This window comes from Pongo pygmaeus, chromosome 6 (assembly GCF_028885625.2).
Source record: "Pongo pygmaeus isolate AG05252 chromosome 6, NHGRI_mPonPyg2-v2.0_pri, whole genome shotgun sequence".
Classification (NCBI taxonomy): domain Eukaryota; kingdom Metazoa; phylum Chordata; class Mammalia; order Primates; family Hominidae; genus Pongo; species Pongo pygmaeus.
Window position 1 is genome coordinate 56,734,390 of NC_072379.2, and position 16,495 is coordinate 56,750,884.

At 41.5% G+C, this 16,495-nt stretch overlaps 1 protein-coding gene across 5 annotated transcripts in view; it reads right to left on the minus strand.

Moving 5' to 3' along the window:
* Positions 1-16,495, minus strand: part of WIPF3 (WAS/WASL interacting protein family member 3) — a 161,877-nt gene that overhangs the window by 37,710 nt on the left and 107,672 nt on the right. For all 5 annotated transcript variants that reach the window (XM_054494670.2, XM_054494674.2, XM_054494666.2 and 2 more), the window contains 2 exons: positions 3,661-3,793; positions 486-617 (listed from right to left, as the gene is read on the minus strand). In XM_054494670.2, the coding sequence (XP_054350645.1) occupies positions 486-617; positions 3,661-3,793 (265 nt within the window). The remainder of the gene's footprint in view (positions 1-485; positions 618-3,660; positions 3,794-16,495) is intronic.

Genomic DNA, 16,495 nt, shown 5'->3' on the forward strand with positions numbered 1-16,495 from the left:
ACTACTCTAAGCTGCTAACCTACAGAATAGTAGGCTAAAAAATGATTGTTTAAAGCTTTTAAGTTTTAGGGTGTTTTGTTACACAGCAGTACCTAACTGATATGATGACTGAATCATTACAACTCATGCATTGCTAATGCATCCACAGTGATGTCACTATGAAGTTCTATTACAATTTGGACCTTCTGTCTATATACACTTTGCAGTCTGGGCTACCATCACGCCATCACTAAGTATTACACACTATTATTTTTCAGCTATTACAATGGAATAATTTAAACAGGATGATGAATTAAAAGATTTCTCAAGAACCATTTTGTACTTTGGAAGTTTTCAGTGCTTAAGGTCCCAAGAACATGATCTTCTACTCTATCATGCCTGTTCAGTAAAACCATGTTGCTTACTGGCATATGTGGATTGCCCAGATGGTTCCACAAGTTAAGGAGATACAGACCACAAGGGAGCTAGAATGAATTCTTCCTTACCTGCTACATCCCGCTGGCCTGCTGGTCGCAATACAGGAAAGCCACCAGCAAACAGATCTCCCAGGGTGGGAGGTGTGCTCGCGCCTCGTGTGTTTGCAGAACCTCCTCCTTCTTTGTTGGTTCCTTTAGAATCTTTAGAGAGAAGACACAAATAGGCAAGGACTTGAGAGCAGAGCTGAGCAGTCAGGTCTCATTTCAGACCATGGTCTAACACTGGTCTACCACTGCCCTTGTCAGCCTTCCCATTCTCCCACCTCCAATGTCATCCTTTCACTTGGCATCTTCCCCAAACACCCTCTGCCTTGATACCCTGTAGACTCACACGCCCTGCCCTCTCCAATCCTACCAAAGAACTAACCATTTGTGCTCAAGTCCCCTAAAAAGTGATCAAAACAAAAGGACCTGAACACTGCCATTTTGTAGATGCTAACAGAGCAACTGGCAGCACCTTTGAATTAGAAAACCCAAATGTGGTAGGTGTAGAGCTGCTCTTATTTTCAACTTGGCTATGGAGGACTACACAAAGAAAACCCACAGATTTAATTCAGTCAGTCATTTTAACTTCTTGTCCACAGAGCGCTGACCAGAACAGCAGGCAGGAGGTAAAGCCTGCAATGATCGTGCCCTGGCAGTTTCCTTCGTGTCTCTCCAGCCCTCAAGCCCCCAGCCCCTCCCGCCTCCCTGCACCTTTTAATCTATGGAACGGAAAGATCATGAGCCCCTGAGGAAAGGTGTCACTAACTCCAGCCTTCCAGACATGTGTGATTACCAACTACAGAAAACGAGAAGATACTCAGCTTAGACAAGAATTCCTGGCAGAAAATATTTAACAACTTGAAGCTAATATGCACAGAGACATTAGGGCACACTGCCCACTGGTGGATGAAAGTGGCCAGATTATTCTGAGTATTAATATTGTACATTACTTACTCATGAGAATGATTAGGAAGTGAGTGTTTCAATGAAATTGATTTACCTGTTAATTAGGCTTAACCAATTCGATCATGGGTTTAACCAGGAACTAATTTTTAATGTACTCAATGTTGAAAATATTTCTCAATGTTGAAAATATTTCTTTAAAAATTTGTCTGTCCTTGTGTGTTGACATTTATAATTACAGATAGGAGATATAATTCTATTTTTAGGACTATCTTTAAGAATTACCATCATGCACATCATAGCAAAACATAGGAAGACATAATAATACCTTATATTACAGGGTGAGTATCCCTTATCCAAAATGCTTGGGACCAAAGTATTTCAGATTTTTTTTAAATTTTGAAATATTTACATATACATAATGCGATATCTTGGGGAATGGGACCCAAGTCTAAACATGAAATGTATTTGTTTCACATGTACCTTTACACATAGCCTGAAGTTAATGAAATATTAATTTCATGCAATATTTTAAAATAACTTCGTGCATAAAACAAAGCTTGCATTCATGGAGCCATCAGAAAGCAAAGGTGTCACCATCTCAGCCTCCCATGTGGACAATCTGTGGTTTGTCCATCACCATCATTCCTGACACTGAATTTCTATGCTACCAATAAGCAATCATTTTCCCACACTTCTTCACACATAAGTACTTAGCAGTTAAAAATATGGCATACCATTAACACAGCAAAAAAATAATGTGTTCAAGGTAACTAAGCAACACAGTAGTATCACCAGAATACCCGGATCAGCTGTTAGACAACGGCAGCAACAAACAAAGGCAGGCTTTCAGTCTCCTGCGATGCTGTGTTTTGATTAGAGGTTACTGTACACTGGATCTCATTGTTTTAGGTGAGAAGAAACATCAGAAACCACTGAGAGACCAGGAAGTAGGTCCTCCAGAGTTGAGGAAGCATTCTGCTAGCTGGCTTTTAAAAATGTTTCCTCCAGAGTCATCTGCTTCATTAACAATGGTTTTTGTCTCAGAAGCCTCTCTCTGATTTTGTAAACTGACATCATTTCTTGTTCTGTTATGAATGTGTGCCGCTCTTGTCCTTCAATAAACACATCATACACTTCCACCATGTCACCTGGTGGCACATTTTCTTCAGGGTTAACAACATCATCTTCATCATCCACATGAGGCATCATGTCGACATTCAAAAAGTTTCAGATTTGGGATTTTTGGATTAGCGATGCTCGATCTGTACTAAAGAGTTCTGCATATATTATTTCAACTTTCAACAATCTTGACCAAGAAAAAAAAAGGAGCCAGGTATTGTCTCCCCATTTCACAGATGACCAAACAGCCTCAAAGAGGCTCCCCGATTTGTCTGGTTGCAGAACCAGAACTCAATGTGGGTCGCCTGACCTGAGCACAGGACTCAATTTACTCTGTCACATTCTAGAAGACAGCAAGCTTCAGTCATACCGTCCTCTGAAACAGAATTCTTAATAAATCTTTCTCCTTGTGAAAAGTGAAACAAAAATTTTGCATTTTTAAAAAAGTGAGCCCTTCACTTTCTATCACTGAGTTTGAGGACCATGTTGACACAGGGTGAGTGATCTTTAAATGTTACCCTACAAAGAATATACAAAACGTGGTGTGTCCATACAATTAAATATTCAATGATAAAAGGAGTGAAGTACTGATACATGCTCCAACATCTATGAAGCTTGAAAACATTATGCTAAGTGAGGGAAGCCAGCCACAAAAGGCCATTTATTGCATGATTCCATTTCTTTGAAATATCAGAATAGGCAAATCCAGAGAGACAGAAAGTAGATTGGGTTGGCAAGGGCTGGGGACTAATAGGGAATGACTTACTAATGGGTATGAGATTTCCTTTAGGGGTGATGTAAATGTAAGGAACTAAATAGAGGTGATTGTTGCCACAACATTGTGAATATAATTGGCACTGATTGAACACTTTGAAATGGTTAAAATGATGAATTTTATGTTATGTGTATTTTATCATAATTTTTAAAAAGTTGTCCCATTGTGGAGTTCTTTTTAGAATATGAAAAGGATGGAAGATATTCTGTAAACCATTTGCAGATTTGGAGGGAAAGCTCTGGTTCTCTTGCCCACTTGGCCTGTCCAATGAGTAGGTCTGAGATGGCTCCGTATGTGTCCTGGGAAGCAGCTGTGGCCCCAGCCAGGGGTGTCTGGCTGTGCCTCACATGCCTGTCCTGTCCTTGGCTCACAGGAGGCCTGGCCGGGCTGCTCACTTACTCTCGATCTGCGGGGCACTGCGGTCGTTGATCTGTGTGACTTTGCGCAGGCGAGTTCCTTGCTGGATATCAGCCAACAGCGCACTCCGGCCTTTCGGATCTGCCCTTTGTAAGCTGGAGGTGTCTGTGCTTACCTGTAAGGGAGTAAGAGGGATTTGACTATAATAGCATTTTCAGATAAGCAAAATGTCCTGTCTGCTGTCAGTTTCTCCTCTTGCAGTTCTCTGTCTTCCCCGTCCCATTCCCAAGGCTGATCTCAGGTTACTTATGGGAGAGACACTTTTGGGTCCTGCTCACACCTCTTTTCCTGGTGACCTAGAAGGGACTCTTTATTTTAGATGACCCAGTCCCAAGTGCCTATGTTGTGCACAAGCTCCTGCAGGTCTTAGGGAGCCCTAAATCATAGCCCCTCTTTCCTCTCTCTTACACTCCCCACCCCAGGGCTTCTGTCCATGAGTACCTGGCCCCCGCTATCAGGTTTTGAATGATCATCCTGCTTGGTGCCCCAGGTCTCCTCCTGGACCACATCCTTGGCTGATTCCCCACTTGATGATGGGAGTTGCTCCTGTGCACTGTCATCCCCTGGACTGTTCTCCTGAGCAGGACTGAAGTCTTGCTCAGTCCTTAGGTACTCACATCCTCCTTGCTATTGGGTCCTGGGTGGCTCATGCTGGGCCCATTGTGTCTCTCAAGGGAAGCAGATTCATGCTCTAGGAGCTGGCTTTGAATGGGGGATGGTGGCCTTCATGTGATCATGGAGTAGAGGGGAGAACTGGGAAGCTCAGGGGAAACTGGGACCCATAGAGGTCAGAAAGTTGTGGAGAAAGGGAATGCAGAAGGTTACAATGAATGTCTGGTGACTGTCTTCTGTTCTTGGGTGTGTTACATTAGTCCTTTAAACGCAAGACCTTGTGCGTTTAAAGTGAGTTTGCCCTCATCTTACAGATGAGGAAACTGAGACTAAGAAATCATCTGTTTGAGGCTGCAGGGCTGGGGTTCAAACCTAGATCAGCTGAATCCCAAAGGCCATGTGCTTTTCACTTTGCAACACTGACTACCAAGGACACATGCTCTTTTATTAAGATAAGTGTCTAATGGACTGCTAGACGCTTCATAAATATATTTGCAAGAAAAAGTTTTGTCCTAATTCTGCAAGTAGCCCTGAGATACAACTGCTTCGCTTCAGCTGACATGGTGGAGGTGTCCATGGGTTATTAGAGCCAGGGAACACCAGAAAGAACATTGGGAGATTGGTGGCAAATAAAGGAGGGAAGGGGTTGCCCTGGAAGCCACAGCCAGGAGGATTCTCCACAGTTGGAAGGTTCATACCAACCACGTGACCTTAGAAATGGCTGATCATTTCTCAAAGCAAGAAATACTTGTTAGCCCTACTGTACAGGGATACCATGTATCTTTGGGTTTCAGCTTAAATATCACCACTTCAGAGGCCTTTTCTGACCCAAAATCTAAATAAGGCCATTCACTGTTTTCTCTGAGGGTACCATATTCCTTTTTCCTCTGTCACATTTATCATAGGGTATAAGTTTATATTATCATTGTGGAAAATTTCCATTTGTGGTTATGAGTTGAATGTTCGTTAACCCCAAGGACTCCACATCAGGAAAAAAGATTCTGTTTTGTTCACAAAAATATATCCCCGAAGAGTAGAATTGGATCTGGCTCAATAACTACTGTATGAACGAATGAATAAACGACTTGAGTGAGTGACTGAATGAATGAACTAGACCCAGGGTATCAGAGCTGTCTTTGCTCTTAAGGGCATACACATGCACCAGGCAGAGAGGCATACACTATAGCGAGTTAAGCCACTGTGCAATGCGCAGCACAGGACTGGGCAGCCATGCTGGTTCCCCAGAGAGGAAGGCCACCAAGAGTCCAGAAATGACCATGTTTTTCAGGCTGAGCAGGCTTCAAGGAAGACATGAGACCTTAGCGGGTCCCTGGAGTATAAATAGTATTTATAAATCCTTGCTATTGCCATTTTCTGTTTAAAAAAGGACAAACCAGGTTGGCTGACTAGAAACTCATGGGCTCTCTAGGGTCACAGACTAGAAGCAGAGGCAGTTGTGGTTTTGGCTAAAATGTGCTGAGTCCACATTTTCACTGGCGGACTCCACTGCATGGGTTATGAACCTTATGCAGGCTTTGAAGGACATAGGCTTCAAAGTCTGATTCTTGTTGCCTGGAAACAAGCTTTTGGACCCTTGAGAGGGACTTATGAATGATGGTCAACAAGAAAGTGGTGAGCAAGGAGCCTCAATCCTGATTCATTGGAGATATTATGTATGTATTTATTTATTTATTTTAGAAAGGCAGTGCATTTCCCATACAATATGCTTTTAAAAACCCCATATAAACCATTAATACCATGAGTTCATTTTAAGCTGCAAAATTTTAAGATTTTTAAAGTTTCCTCTCATTTTATTTATAAATAATGAATGACAGAAATAAGGGACCAAAGAAATATCACCACTGTAGCTAAGAGGGTATGAAAATTTTTGTGTGAATTTGGCATCACAACCTCAGGTATGCATTATGGTCAGGGATTTTGGAAAAAAAAGCGTGCTTTGTAATTTTCTTTCTAGGTATAAGAAGATAACCCACTGAATTATAATAATATTCACGGCTCAACTCAGAGGAGCCTTGGGGAAGGCAAGGGTGAGAATGGTGCATTCTTTTCTTTAAAAAAGCAACTGGAATGATGAGAAAACCCCATCCCTCATTAGCCCTTGGGGATTGGAGGGGAGGGTCATCTCATCCAATTTAGCCTGTTTATTACCAAAAGGTATCCCCCACTCCTTGACCTTGCCCAGGCCAGGCATTTCTGGTGAGGGCTATGAAGAAGGTTGCATGTCCTTAAAATGATTATTTTAACTTTGGACATGCCTCAATAAGTTCTTGACAATTCCACAGGGCAGATTTGTTAGTAAACATCTTCCAAGTCAGCAGGAGGACATGGCAAGTCACAGTGTGTTTATTTACACGGTGCAATTCAACCCTGTAGGCTAAATTTAACATTCCATCTCTGACTTCTCAGCTGTCTTCTGCTCCAGTGTCGGCCCTGATGAGCGCCCTGATGATCTCCCGCTAGAGGGCTCTCTCACCGGATCTTTTTTTTTTTTTTTTTTTGAGATGGAGTCTCGCTCTGTCAGCCAGGTTGGAGTGCAGTGGCGTGATCTCGGCTTACTGCAAGCTCCGCCTCCCAGGTTCACGACATTCTCCTGCCTCAGCCTCCCGAGTTGCTGGGAGTACAGGCGCCCGCCACCACGCCCAGCTAATTTTTTGTATTTTTTTAGTAGAGACGGGGGTCTCACGGTGTTAGCCAGGATGGTCTCGATCTCCTGACCTTGTTATCCGCCCGCCTCGGCCTCCCAAAGTGCTGGGATTACAGGCGTGGGCCACCGCGCCCGGCCTCACCTGATCTTAATATGGTGTTCGCCAATCCTCTCTCCTCTCCTGTACCGCAGGAAGGAATTAACAACTTTGTGGCAAAAGCGACCATATACAGTATATTTAGACTTAATTGGTTTTGCACAAAAGGACATATCCATTTGCACATTGAAGGCCACTTTATACAAAGCCAGTCATTTCTCCACTTCATCTGCAATATTTATTAACAATTCAACCATAATTTGCTGTCTTAAAAAACCTCCTGCCACCTCAAGAATTCTTGTTACTGTGGTTACAGGATGCAGAAACAGGAAAGAAAAGATTTTCAAATATTCACTGAACGTTTCATGTTGTGGAAATCCTGATTACGGGCAACGTCACTAAAAGTACAGTCAAGGGAGAGAAAGCCATTCCTGGACATTTTTCCCATGGCAAAACTATGCACCAAAAACTAAAAACACACAGACAAAACAAAACAAAAAAGAAACCAACGAAACATTACTTCCAAGTTCACTCTTGTTTTGTCTCATTAACATGGTGCTTGAGTAGCGACAATTTGTTGGGTTTCACATAAAGCTTTTGTTGACTCAGTTCTACAGCAAGCTTCAAAAGAGGCAGCCCAGAATCCCCAAAAGATGAACCATTGGAGAATAGACGTGCACCTTAGCTCATCCCCTTGGTTATAAAGGATGAAAACCTGAAGTGTGCCTGTGAGATTAGAAATACAGAAATCGAACAACAGTCCTAACAAAGCCAAGGATAGAATAAAAAAATATGGAGGGGCCTTTTCTCTCACCTTGATACATTATAAAAGTTTTCGCATGTCCATTTGTCATTTCAACAAATGAGTCAACTGCCTTACGGCATAGTTTGGGGAAGGGAGATGACAGTCCAGCCCAGATCAAAACTTTGACATGCACATCTCCTGCTATTTGTCACCCTGTCAACATATGCCATCCTCACCTTTCCAATACTCGTAATTGTGAAAAATGCTAATAAAAACCTTAGCTGGTCGATTCTAATCTAGCAGGTCATTTATCTCAACAAGGATCCAAATCCTATCATTTTAATACAATTTCAGTCTTGCAGTCTCCTAAAGGTAGCTTCTCCAATGTGGCCATTGAACCTAAAATTAGTGCACAGGTTTCCTGGCATATAAGCCTGCTCATCACCCCAGCCCTCAGCCTACCCCTGTCTCCTAAAACTTGGGGGCAGACAGGCATCAGCAGCCAGGGTATTTGCAGTTCATTACCAAGTCTGAATCCCAAGGACAGCCAGAATGGCAATGTCTCCCTTCTACTGTTGCCATCTTTATGTAGGAGAACACAGAGAACCTGGAATCCAAAAGAGAGAAATGAAATATTTGCTTAAAAAACTAACTTTCTCCTGTCAGGTCTGACACAGTGTTCCCTGCACCCCATATGTGCATAAGTCAAGTTGTTCTAGAATGAGGTACATTGAGATCTAACAGTTCCAAGTCTCATTTTTAGAAACCCAAATATCCAATTCCAATCCATGCTCAAAAAGAATGCACCTGCTAACCTTCTTTTCTAAAGCCTGTTTTTTTTTTTTTTTGGAGACAGAGTGTCACTCTGTTGCCCAGGCTGGAGTGCAGTGGCATGATCTCATGATCTTGGCTCACTGCAACCTCCGCCTCCCGGGTTCAAGCAATTGTTCTGCCTCAGCCTCTGGAGTAGCTGGGATTACAGGTGCGCACCACCATGCCCAGCTAATTTTTGTATTGTTAGTAGAGATGGGGTTTCGCCATGTTGGCCAAGGTCTGATATCTTAAACAATACTGTGTACAGACCTGTGACTCTTACCTGTAGTACAGAGCTGATTCACCCTGTGCCCCTTTGCTTCCTTGGAGGTAAAGCAGAATGAGGGTGTCTTTTGTTGGGGCTGTGAGCTATGTGTCTGGTCCTGTTCTTTACACCCATAAAACAAACATACCCATCAAGGTTATCTCATCCACTTTCGTGACTTGGTTATTATCTGCGGCTGTCACCTCCTTGCTTAGGGATGTAAAGGTCACCTCATACTCATCCCTTTTCCTTATTCTTAACAGCCAGTCCATTGCAAACTCCTGTCGTTTTTCCTGATTTCTCAGAAATCTGTCACCTCTTCTCCATTGCTGCCATGATGCCTTACTGCAGGCATTCATCACCTCTGGATTCTCTTCTGTGGTTTTCATGTCTCCTTGCCCTCCTCCACACAGCAGCCAGAGTCATCTTTATAAAAGATGTATCATTAACTGTGTCATTCTTTGCTGGATCCATTTGAATTGAATCCTGAGGATTCAAATACCCTCATGTTGCATAAGGCCCTTAGTGACCAGCCTGGACTTTCCACTCCTTGAGCCTTCCATGCTGGTGCTCACCTCCAGACCTCAGCTTGAGCTGATCTCTGCTCTTTTTACACTTGTCTTTTGGCTGTCTCCCAAGAGGCCTCTTGATCCGGGAAGGCCAGATGAAGATCCCTATCTGTGTTCCTAGAGCAACATGCTTACCCTTAGCAGAGCATCTACTACCCAGATCATGCTATTCCACTCAAAATCTGCAATGACTTTCCATCTCACCCAGTGGAAGAAAATCAGAGGCCTCATTAGTATTGTCTGCTGAGCTTGCCCAGATTTCCACGGGGTACCATGAGTTTATGTATAAATGCCAGCTTTTTCCTACCCAAACCAGTGTTATCAAGCAGTTCTACTGTGTGCCAATCCCTTCCTAACTGCAAACTGCATATCTGGCAATATACTGTAGTACTAATTTTTAGCAATGATGAGAATTTTGATTCCAGTATTAATTCTAAGTCTCTTTAGTAGGGAATAATCAGAAAAATATAAGAATAAATGTTAGGGATGGAAAGAGTAGAAAGAAACATGGAGAAAGAGAGATTTGGGACATGTGTAAATTGGGTAGATACAGATGGATTTCAGAGGCAGGGATTAGAGACTCAACTACCCCATAACTAGCAATTCAAAAGGACATTAAACATATAAATGGTGGATCAGACACTAGACAAAAACATGTCTTTAAATGCACATGATTGTTACTTTAACTGATAAAAGTAGTTCACAGAAACTGCTGGAAAGAAGGGGATTGAAATGATGGTAAATAGAAATCAGTAAAGCAAACCCCTTGAATATTAATGTAACCCAATATTATTTAAGATTTGAGTGCTAACTCTGTGCTAGGCATGGTGTTAAGAGTGGGGATACAGGTGGGGCGCAGTGGCTCACACCTGTAATCCCAGCAATTTGGGAGGCCGAGGCGCGTGGATCACCTGAGGTTCAGAGTTTGAGACCAGCCTGACCAACATGGAGAAACCTCGTCTCTACTAAAAATACAAAATTAGCCAGGTGTGGTGGCACATGCCTGTAATCCCAGCTACTTGGGAGGCTGAGGCAGGAGAATCTCTTGAACCCGGGAGGCAGAAGTTGCAGTGAGCCGAAATTGCGCCATTGCACTCTAGTCTGGGCAACACGAATGAAATGCCGTCTCAAAAAACGAAAAAAAAAAAAAGAGTGGGGATGCAGTATGGGTAAGATTGCCAGGATGTTGCACTTGGGGAGTGTATGTACATGTGTGTGCGTGTGTGCACATTCTCTGCATAATGACGTATCAGTCAGTAATGCACCACACATACAACAGTGGTCCTATAACAGTATAATACCATATCGTTACTGTACCTTTCCTATGTTTAGATATGGTTAGATACACAAATACTTACCATTGCATTACAGTTGCCTACAGGATTCATTCAGTACAGTAACATGCCATACAGGTTTGTAGCTTAGAGCAACAGGCCATACCACATAACCTAGGTGTGCAGTAGGCTCTGCCATCCAGGTTTGTGTGAGTGCACTCTATGATGTTCACATGATGACAAAATCACCTAACAATGTAGATGCTTCAGAATATATCCCCTTTGTTAATCGATGCATCACTGTATATATGTGTGTATATGCACACATATATGTACATATATTTAATATATTTGTGTATGTGCATATATATATATATATATATATATAATTCTCATTATTTATTCTCTAGACCCAGAGCCTCCTAGCTGGTCTCCAAAATTGGACTCTCATCTCTCTTTGAGACAGCCTTCAAATGATCGGGTTTTTTTTGTTTATTTTATTTTATTTTATTATTATTATACTTTAAGTTTTAGGGTACATGTGCACAATGCGCAGGTTAGTTACATATGTACACATGTGCCATGCTGGTGTGCTACACCCATTAACTCGTCATTTAGCATTAGGTATATCTCCTAAAGCTATCCCTCCCCCGTCCCCCCGCCCCACAACAGTCCCCAGAGTGTGATGCTCCCCTTCCTGTGTCCATGTGTTCTCATTGTTCAATTCCCACCTATAAGTGAGAATATGTGGTGTTTGGTTTTTTGTTCTTGCGATAGTTTACTGAGAATGATGATTTCCAATTTCATCCATGTCCCTACAAAGGACATGAACTCATCATTTTTGATGGCTGCATAGTATTCCATGGTGTATATGTGCCACATTTTCTTAATCCAGTCTATCATTGTTGGACATTTGGGTTGGTTCCAAGTCTTTGCTATTGTGAATAGTGCTGCAATAAACATACATGTGCATGTGTCTTTATAGCAGCATGATTTATAGTCCTTTGGGTATATACCCAGTAATGGGATGGCTGGGTCGAATGGTATTTCTAGTTCTGGATCCCTGAGGAATCACCACACTGACTTCCACAAGGGTTGAACTAATTTACAGTCCTGCCAACAGTGTAAAAGTGTTCCTATTTCTCCACATCCTCTCCAGCACCTGTTGTTTCCTGACTTTTTAATGATTGCCATTCTAACTGGTGTGAGATGGTATCTCATTGTGGTTTTGATTTGCATTTCTCTGATGGCCAGTGATGGTGAGCATTTTTTCATGTGTTTTTTGGCTGCATAAATGTCTTCTTTTGAGAAGTGTCTGTTCATGTCCTTCGCCCACTTTTTGATGGGGTTGTTTGTTTTTTTCTTGTAAATTTGTTGGAGTTCATTGTAGATTCTGGATATTAGCCCTTTGTCAGATGAGTAGGTTGCGAAAATTTTCTCCCATTTTGTAGGTTGCCTGTTCACTCTGATAGTAGTTTCTTTTGCTGTGCAGAAGCTCTTTAGTTTAATTAGATCCCATTTGTCAATTTTGGCTTTCATTGCCATTGCTTTTGGTGTTTTAGACATGAAGTCCTTGCCCATGCCTATGTCCTGAATGGTAATGCCTAGGTTTTCTTCTAGGGTTTTTATGGTTTTTGGTCTAACGTTTAAGTCTTTAATCCATCTTGAATTAATTTTTGTATAAGGTGTAAGGAAGGGGTCCAGTTTCAGTTTTCTGCATATGGCTAGCCAGTTCTCCCAACACCATTTATTAAATAGGGAATCTTTTTCCTATTGTTTGAGTGTGTCAGGTTTGTCAAAGATCAGATGGTTGTAGCTGTGTGGTGTTATTTCTGAGGCCTCCATTCTGTTCCATTGGTCTATATCTCTGTTTTGGTACCAGTACCATGCTGTTTTGGTTACTGTAGCCTTGTAGTATAGTTTGAAGTCAGGTAGCATGATGCCTCCAGCTTTGTTCTTTTGGCTTAGGATTGACTTGGTGATGTGGGGTCTTTTTTGGTTCCATATGAACTTTAAAGTAGTTTTTTCCAATTCTGTGAAGAAAGTCATTGGTAGCTTGATGGGGATGGCATTGAATCTATAAATTACCTTGGGCAGTATGGCCATTTTCACAATATTGATTCTTCCTACCCATGAGCATGGAATGTTCTTCCATTTCTTTGTGTCCTCTTTTATTTCATTGAGCAGTGGTTTGTAGTTCTCCTTGAAGAGGTCCTTCACGTCCCTTGTAAGTTGGATTCCTTGGTATTTTATTCTCTTTGAAGCAATTGTGAATGGGAGTTCACTCACTATTAGGCTCTCTGTTTGTCTGTTATTGGTGTATAAGAATGCTTGTGATTTTTGTACATTGATTTTGTATCCTGAGACTTTGCTGAAGTTGCTTATCAGCTTAAGGAGATTTTGGGCTGAGACGATGGGGTTTTCTAGATATACAATCATGTCATCTGCAAACAGGGACAATTTGACTTCCTCTTTTCCTAATTGAATACCCTTTATTTCCTTCTCCTGCCTAATTGCCCTGGCCAGAACTTCCAACACTATGTTGAATAGGAGTGGTGAGAGAGGGCATCCCTGTCTTGTGCCAGTTTTCAAAGGGAATGCTTCCAGTGTTTGCCCATTCAGTATGATATTGGCTGTGGGTTTGTCATAGATAGCTCTTATTATTTTGAGATACGTCCCATCAATACCTAATTTATTGAGAGTTTTTAGCATGAAGGGTTGTTGAATTTTGTCAAAGGACTTTTCTGCATCTATTGAGATAATCATGTGGTTTTTGTCTTTGGTTCTGTTTATATGCTGGATTACATTTATTGATTTGCGTATATTGAACCAGCCTTGCATCCCAGGGATGAAGCCCACTTGATCATGGTGGATAAGCTTTTTGATGTGTTGCTGGATTCGGTTTGCCGGTATTTTATTGAGGATTTTTGCATCAATGTTCATCAAGGATATTGGTCTAAACTTCTTTTTTTTGGTTGTGTCTCTGCCTGGCTTTGGTACCAGGATGATGCTGGTCTCATAAAATGAGTTAGGGAGGATTCCCTCTTTTTCTATTGATTGGAATAGTTTCAGAAGGAATGGAACCAGTTCCTCCTTGTACTTCTGGTAGAATTCGGCTGTGAATCCATCTGGTCCTGGACTCTTTTTGGTTGGTAAGCTATTGATTATTGCCACAATTTCAGAGCCTGTGATTGGTCTATTCAGAGATTCAACTTCTTCCTGGTTTAGTCTTGGGAGAGTGTATGTGTCGAGGAATTTATCCATTTCTTCTAGAGTTTCTAGTTTATTTGCATAGAGGTGTTTATAGTATTCTCTGATGGTAGTTTGTATTTCTGTGGGATCAGTGGTGATATCCCCTTTATCATTTTTTACTGCATCTATTTGATTCTTCTCTCTTTTCTTCTTTATTAGTCTTGCTAGCAGTCTATCAATTTTGTTGATCCTTTCAAAAAACCCAGCTCCTGGATTTGTTAATTTTTTGAAGGGTTTTTTTGTCTCTATTTCCTTCAGTTCTGCTCTGATTTTAGTTATTTCTTGCCTTCTGCTAGCTTTTGAATGTGTTTGCTCTTGCTTTTCTAGTTCTTTTAATTGTGATGTTAGGGTGTCAATTTTAGATCTTTCCTGCTTTCTCTTGTGGGCATTTAGTGCTATAAATTTCCCTCTACACACTGCTTTGAATGCATCCCAGAGATTCTGGTATGTTGTGTCTTTGTTCTCGTTGGTTTCAAATAACATCTTTATTTCTGCCTTCATTTTGTTATGTACCCAGTAGTCATTCAGGAGCAGGTTGTTCAGTTTCCATGTAGTTGAGTGGTTTTGAGTGAGTTTCTTAATCCTGAGTTCTAGTTTGATTGCACTGTGGTCTGAGAAACAGTTTGTTATAATTTCTGATCTTTTACATTTGCTGAGGAGAGCTTTACTTCCAACTATGTGGTCAATTTTGGAATAGGTGTGGTGTGGTGCTGAAAAAAATGTATATTCTGTTAATTTGGGGTGGAGAGTTCTGTAGATGTCTATTAGGTCTGCTTGGTGCAGAGCTGAGTTCAATTCCTGAGTATCCTTGTTAACTTCTGTCTCATTGATCTGTCTAATGTTGACAGTGGGGTGTTAAAGTCTCCCATTATTATTGTGTGGGAGTCTAAGTCTCTTTGTAGATCACTCAGGACTTGTTTTATGAATCTGGGTGCTCCTGTATTGGGTGCATATATATTTAGGACAGTTAGCTCTTCTTGTTGAATTGATCCCTTTACCATTATGTAATGGCCTTCTTTGTCTCTTTTGATCTTTGCTGGTTTAAAGTCTGTTTTATCAGAGACTATGATTGCAACCCCTGCCTTTTTTTGTTTTCCATTTGCTTGGTAGGTCTTCCTCCATCCTTTTATTTTGAGCCTATGTGTGTCTCTGCACGTGAGATGGGTTTCCTGAATACAGCACACTGATGGGTCTTGACTTTTTATCCAATTTGCCAGTCTGTGTCTTTTAATTGGAGCATTTAGTCCATTTACATTTAAAGTTAATATTGTTATGTGTGAATTTGATCCTGTCATTATGATGTTAGCTGGTTATTTTGCTCGTTAGTTGATGCAGTTTCTTCCTAGCCTCGATGGTCTTTACAATTTGGCATGATTTTGCAGTGGCTGGTACCGGTTGTTCCTTTCCATGTTTAGTGCTTCCTTCAGGAGCTCTTTTAGGGCAGGCCTGGTGGTGACAAAATCTCTCAGCATTTGCTTGTCTGTAAAGTATTTTATTTCTCCTTCACTTATGAAGCTTAGTTTGGCTGCATATGAAATTCTGGGTTGAAAATTCTTTTCTTTAAGAATGTTGAATATTGGCTCCCACTCTCTTCTGTCTTGTAGAGTTTCTGCCGAGAGATCCGCTGTTAGTCTGATGGGCTTCCCTTTGTGGGTAACCCGACCTTTCTCTCTGGCTGCCCTTAACATTTTTTCCTTCGTTTCAACTTTGATGAATCTGACAATTATGTGTCTTGGAGTTGCTCTCCTTGAGGAGTATCTTTGTGGCGTTCTCTGTATTTCCTGAATCTGAATGTTGGCCTGCCTTGCTAGATTGGGGAAGTTCTCCTGGATAATATCCTGCAGAGTGTTTTCCAACTTGGTTCCATTCTCCCTGTCACTTTCAGGTACACCAATCAGAAGTAGATTTGGTCTTTTCACATAGTCCCATATTTCTTGGAGGCTTTGTTCGTTTCTTTTTATTCTTTTTTCTCTAAACTTCCCTTCTCGCTTCATTTCATTCATTTCATCTTCCATCACTGACGCTCCTTCTTCCGGTTGATCGCATCGGCTCCTGAGGCTTCTGCATTCTTCACGTAGTTCTCGAGCTTTGGCTTTCAGCTCCATCAGCTCCTTTAAGCACTTCTCTGTATTGGTTATTCTAGTTATACATTCATCTAAATTTTTTTCAAAGTTTGCAACTTCTTTGCCTTTGGTTTGAATTTCCTCCTGTAGCTCGGAGTAGTTTGATCGTCTGAAGCCTTCTTCTCTCAACTCGTCAGTCATTCTCCGTCCAGCTTTGTTCCATTACTGGTGAGGAGCTGCGTTCCTTTGGAGGAGAAGAGGTGCTCTACTTTTTAGAGTTTCCAGTTTTTCTGCTCTGTTTTTTCCCCATCTTTGTGGTTTTATCTACTTTTGGTCTTTGATGATGGTGATGTACAGATGGGTTTTTGGTGTGGATGTCCTTTCTGTTTGTTAGTTTTCCTTCTAACAGACAGGACCCTCAGCTGCAAGTCTGTTGGAGTTTGCTAGAGGTCCACTCCAGAC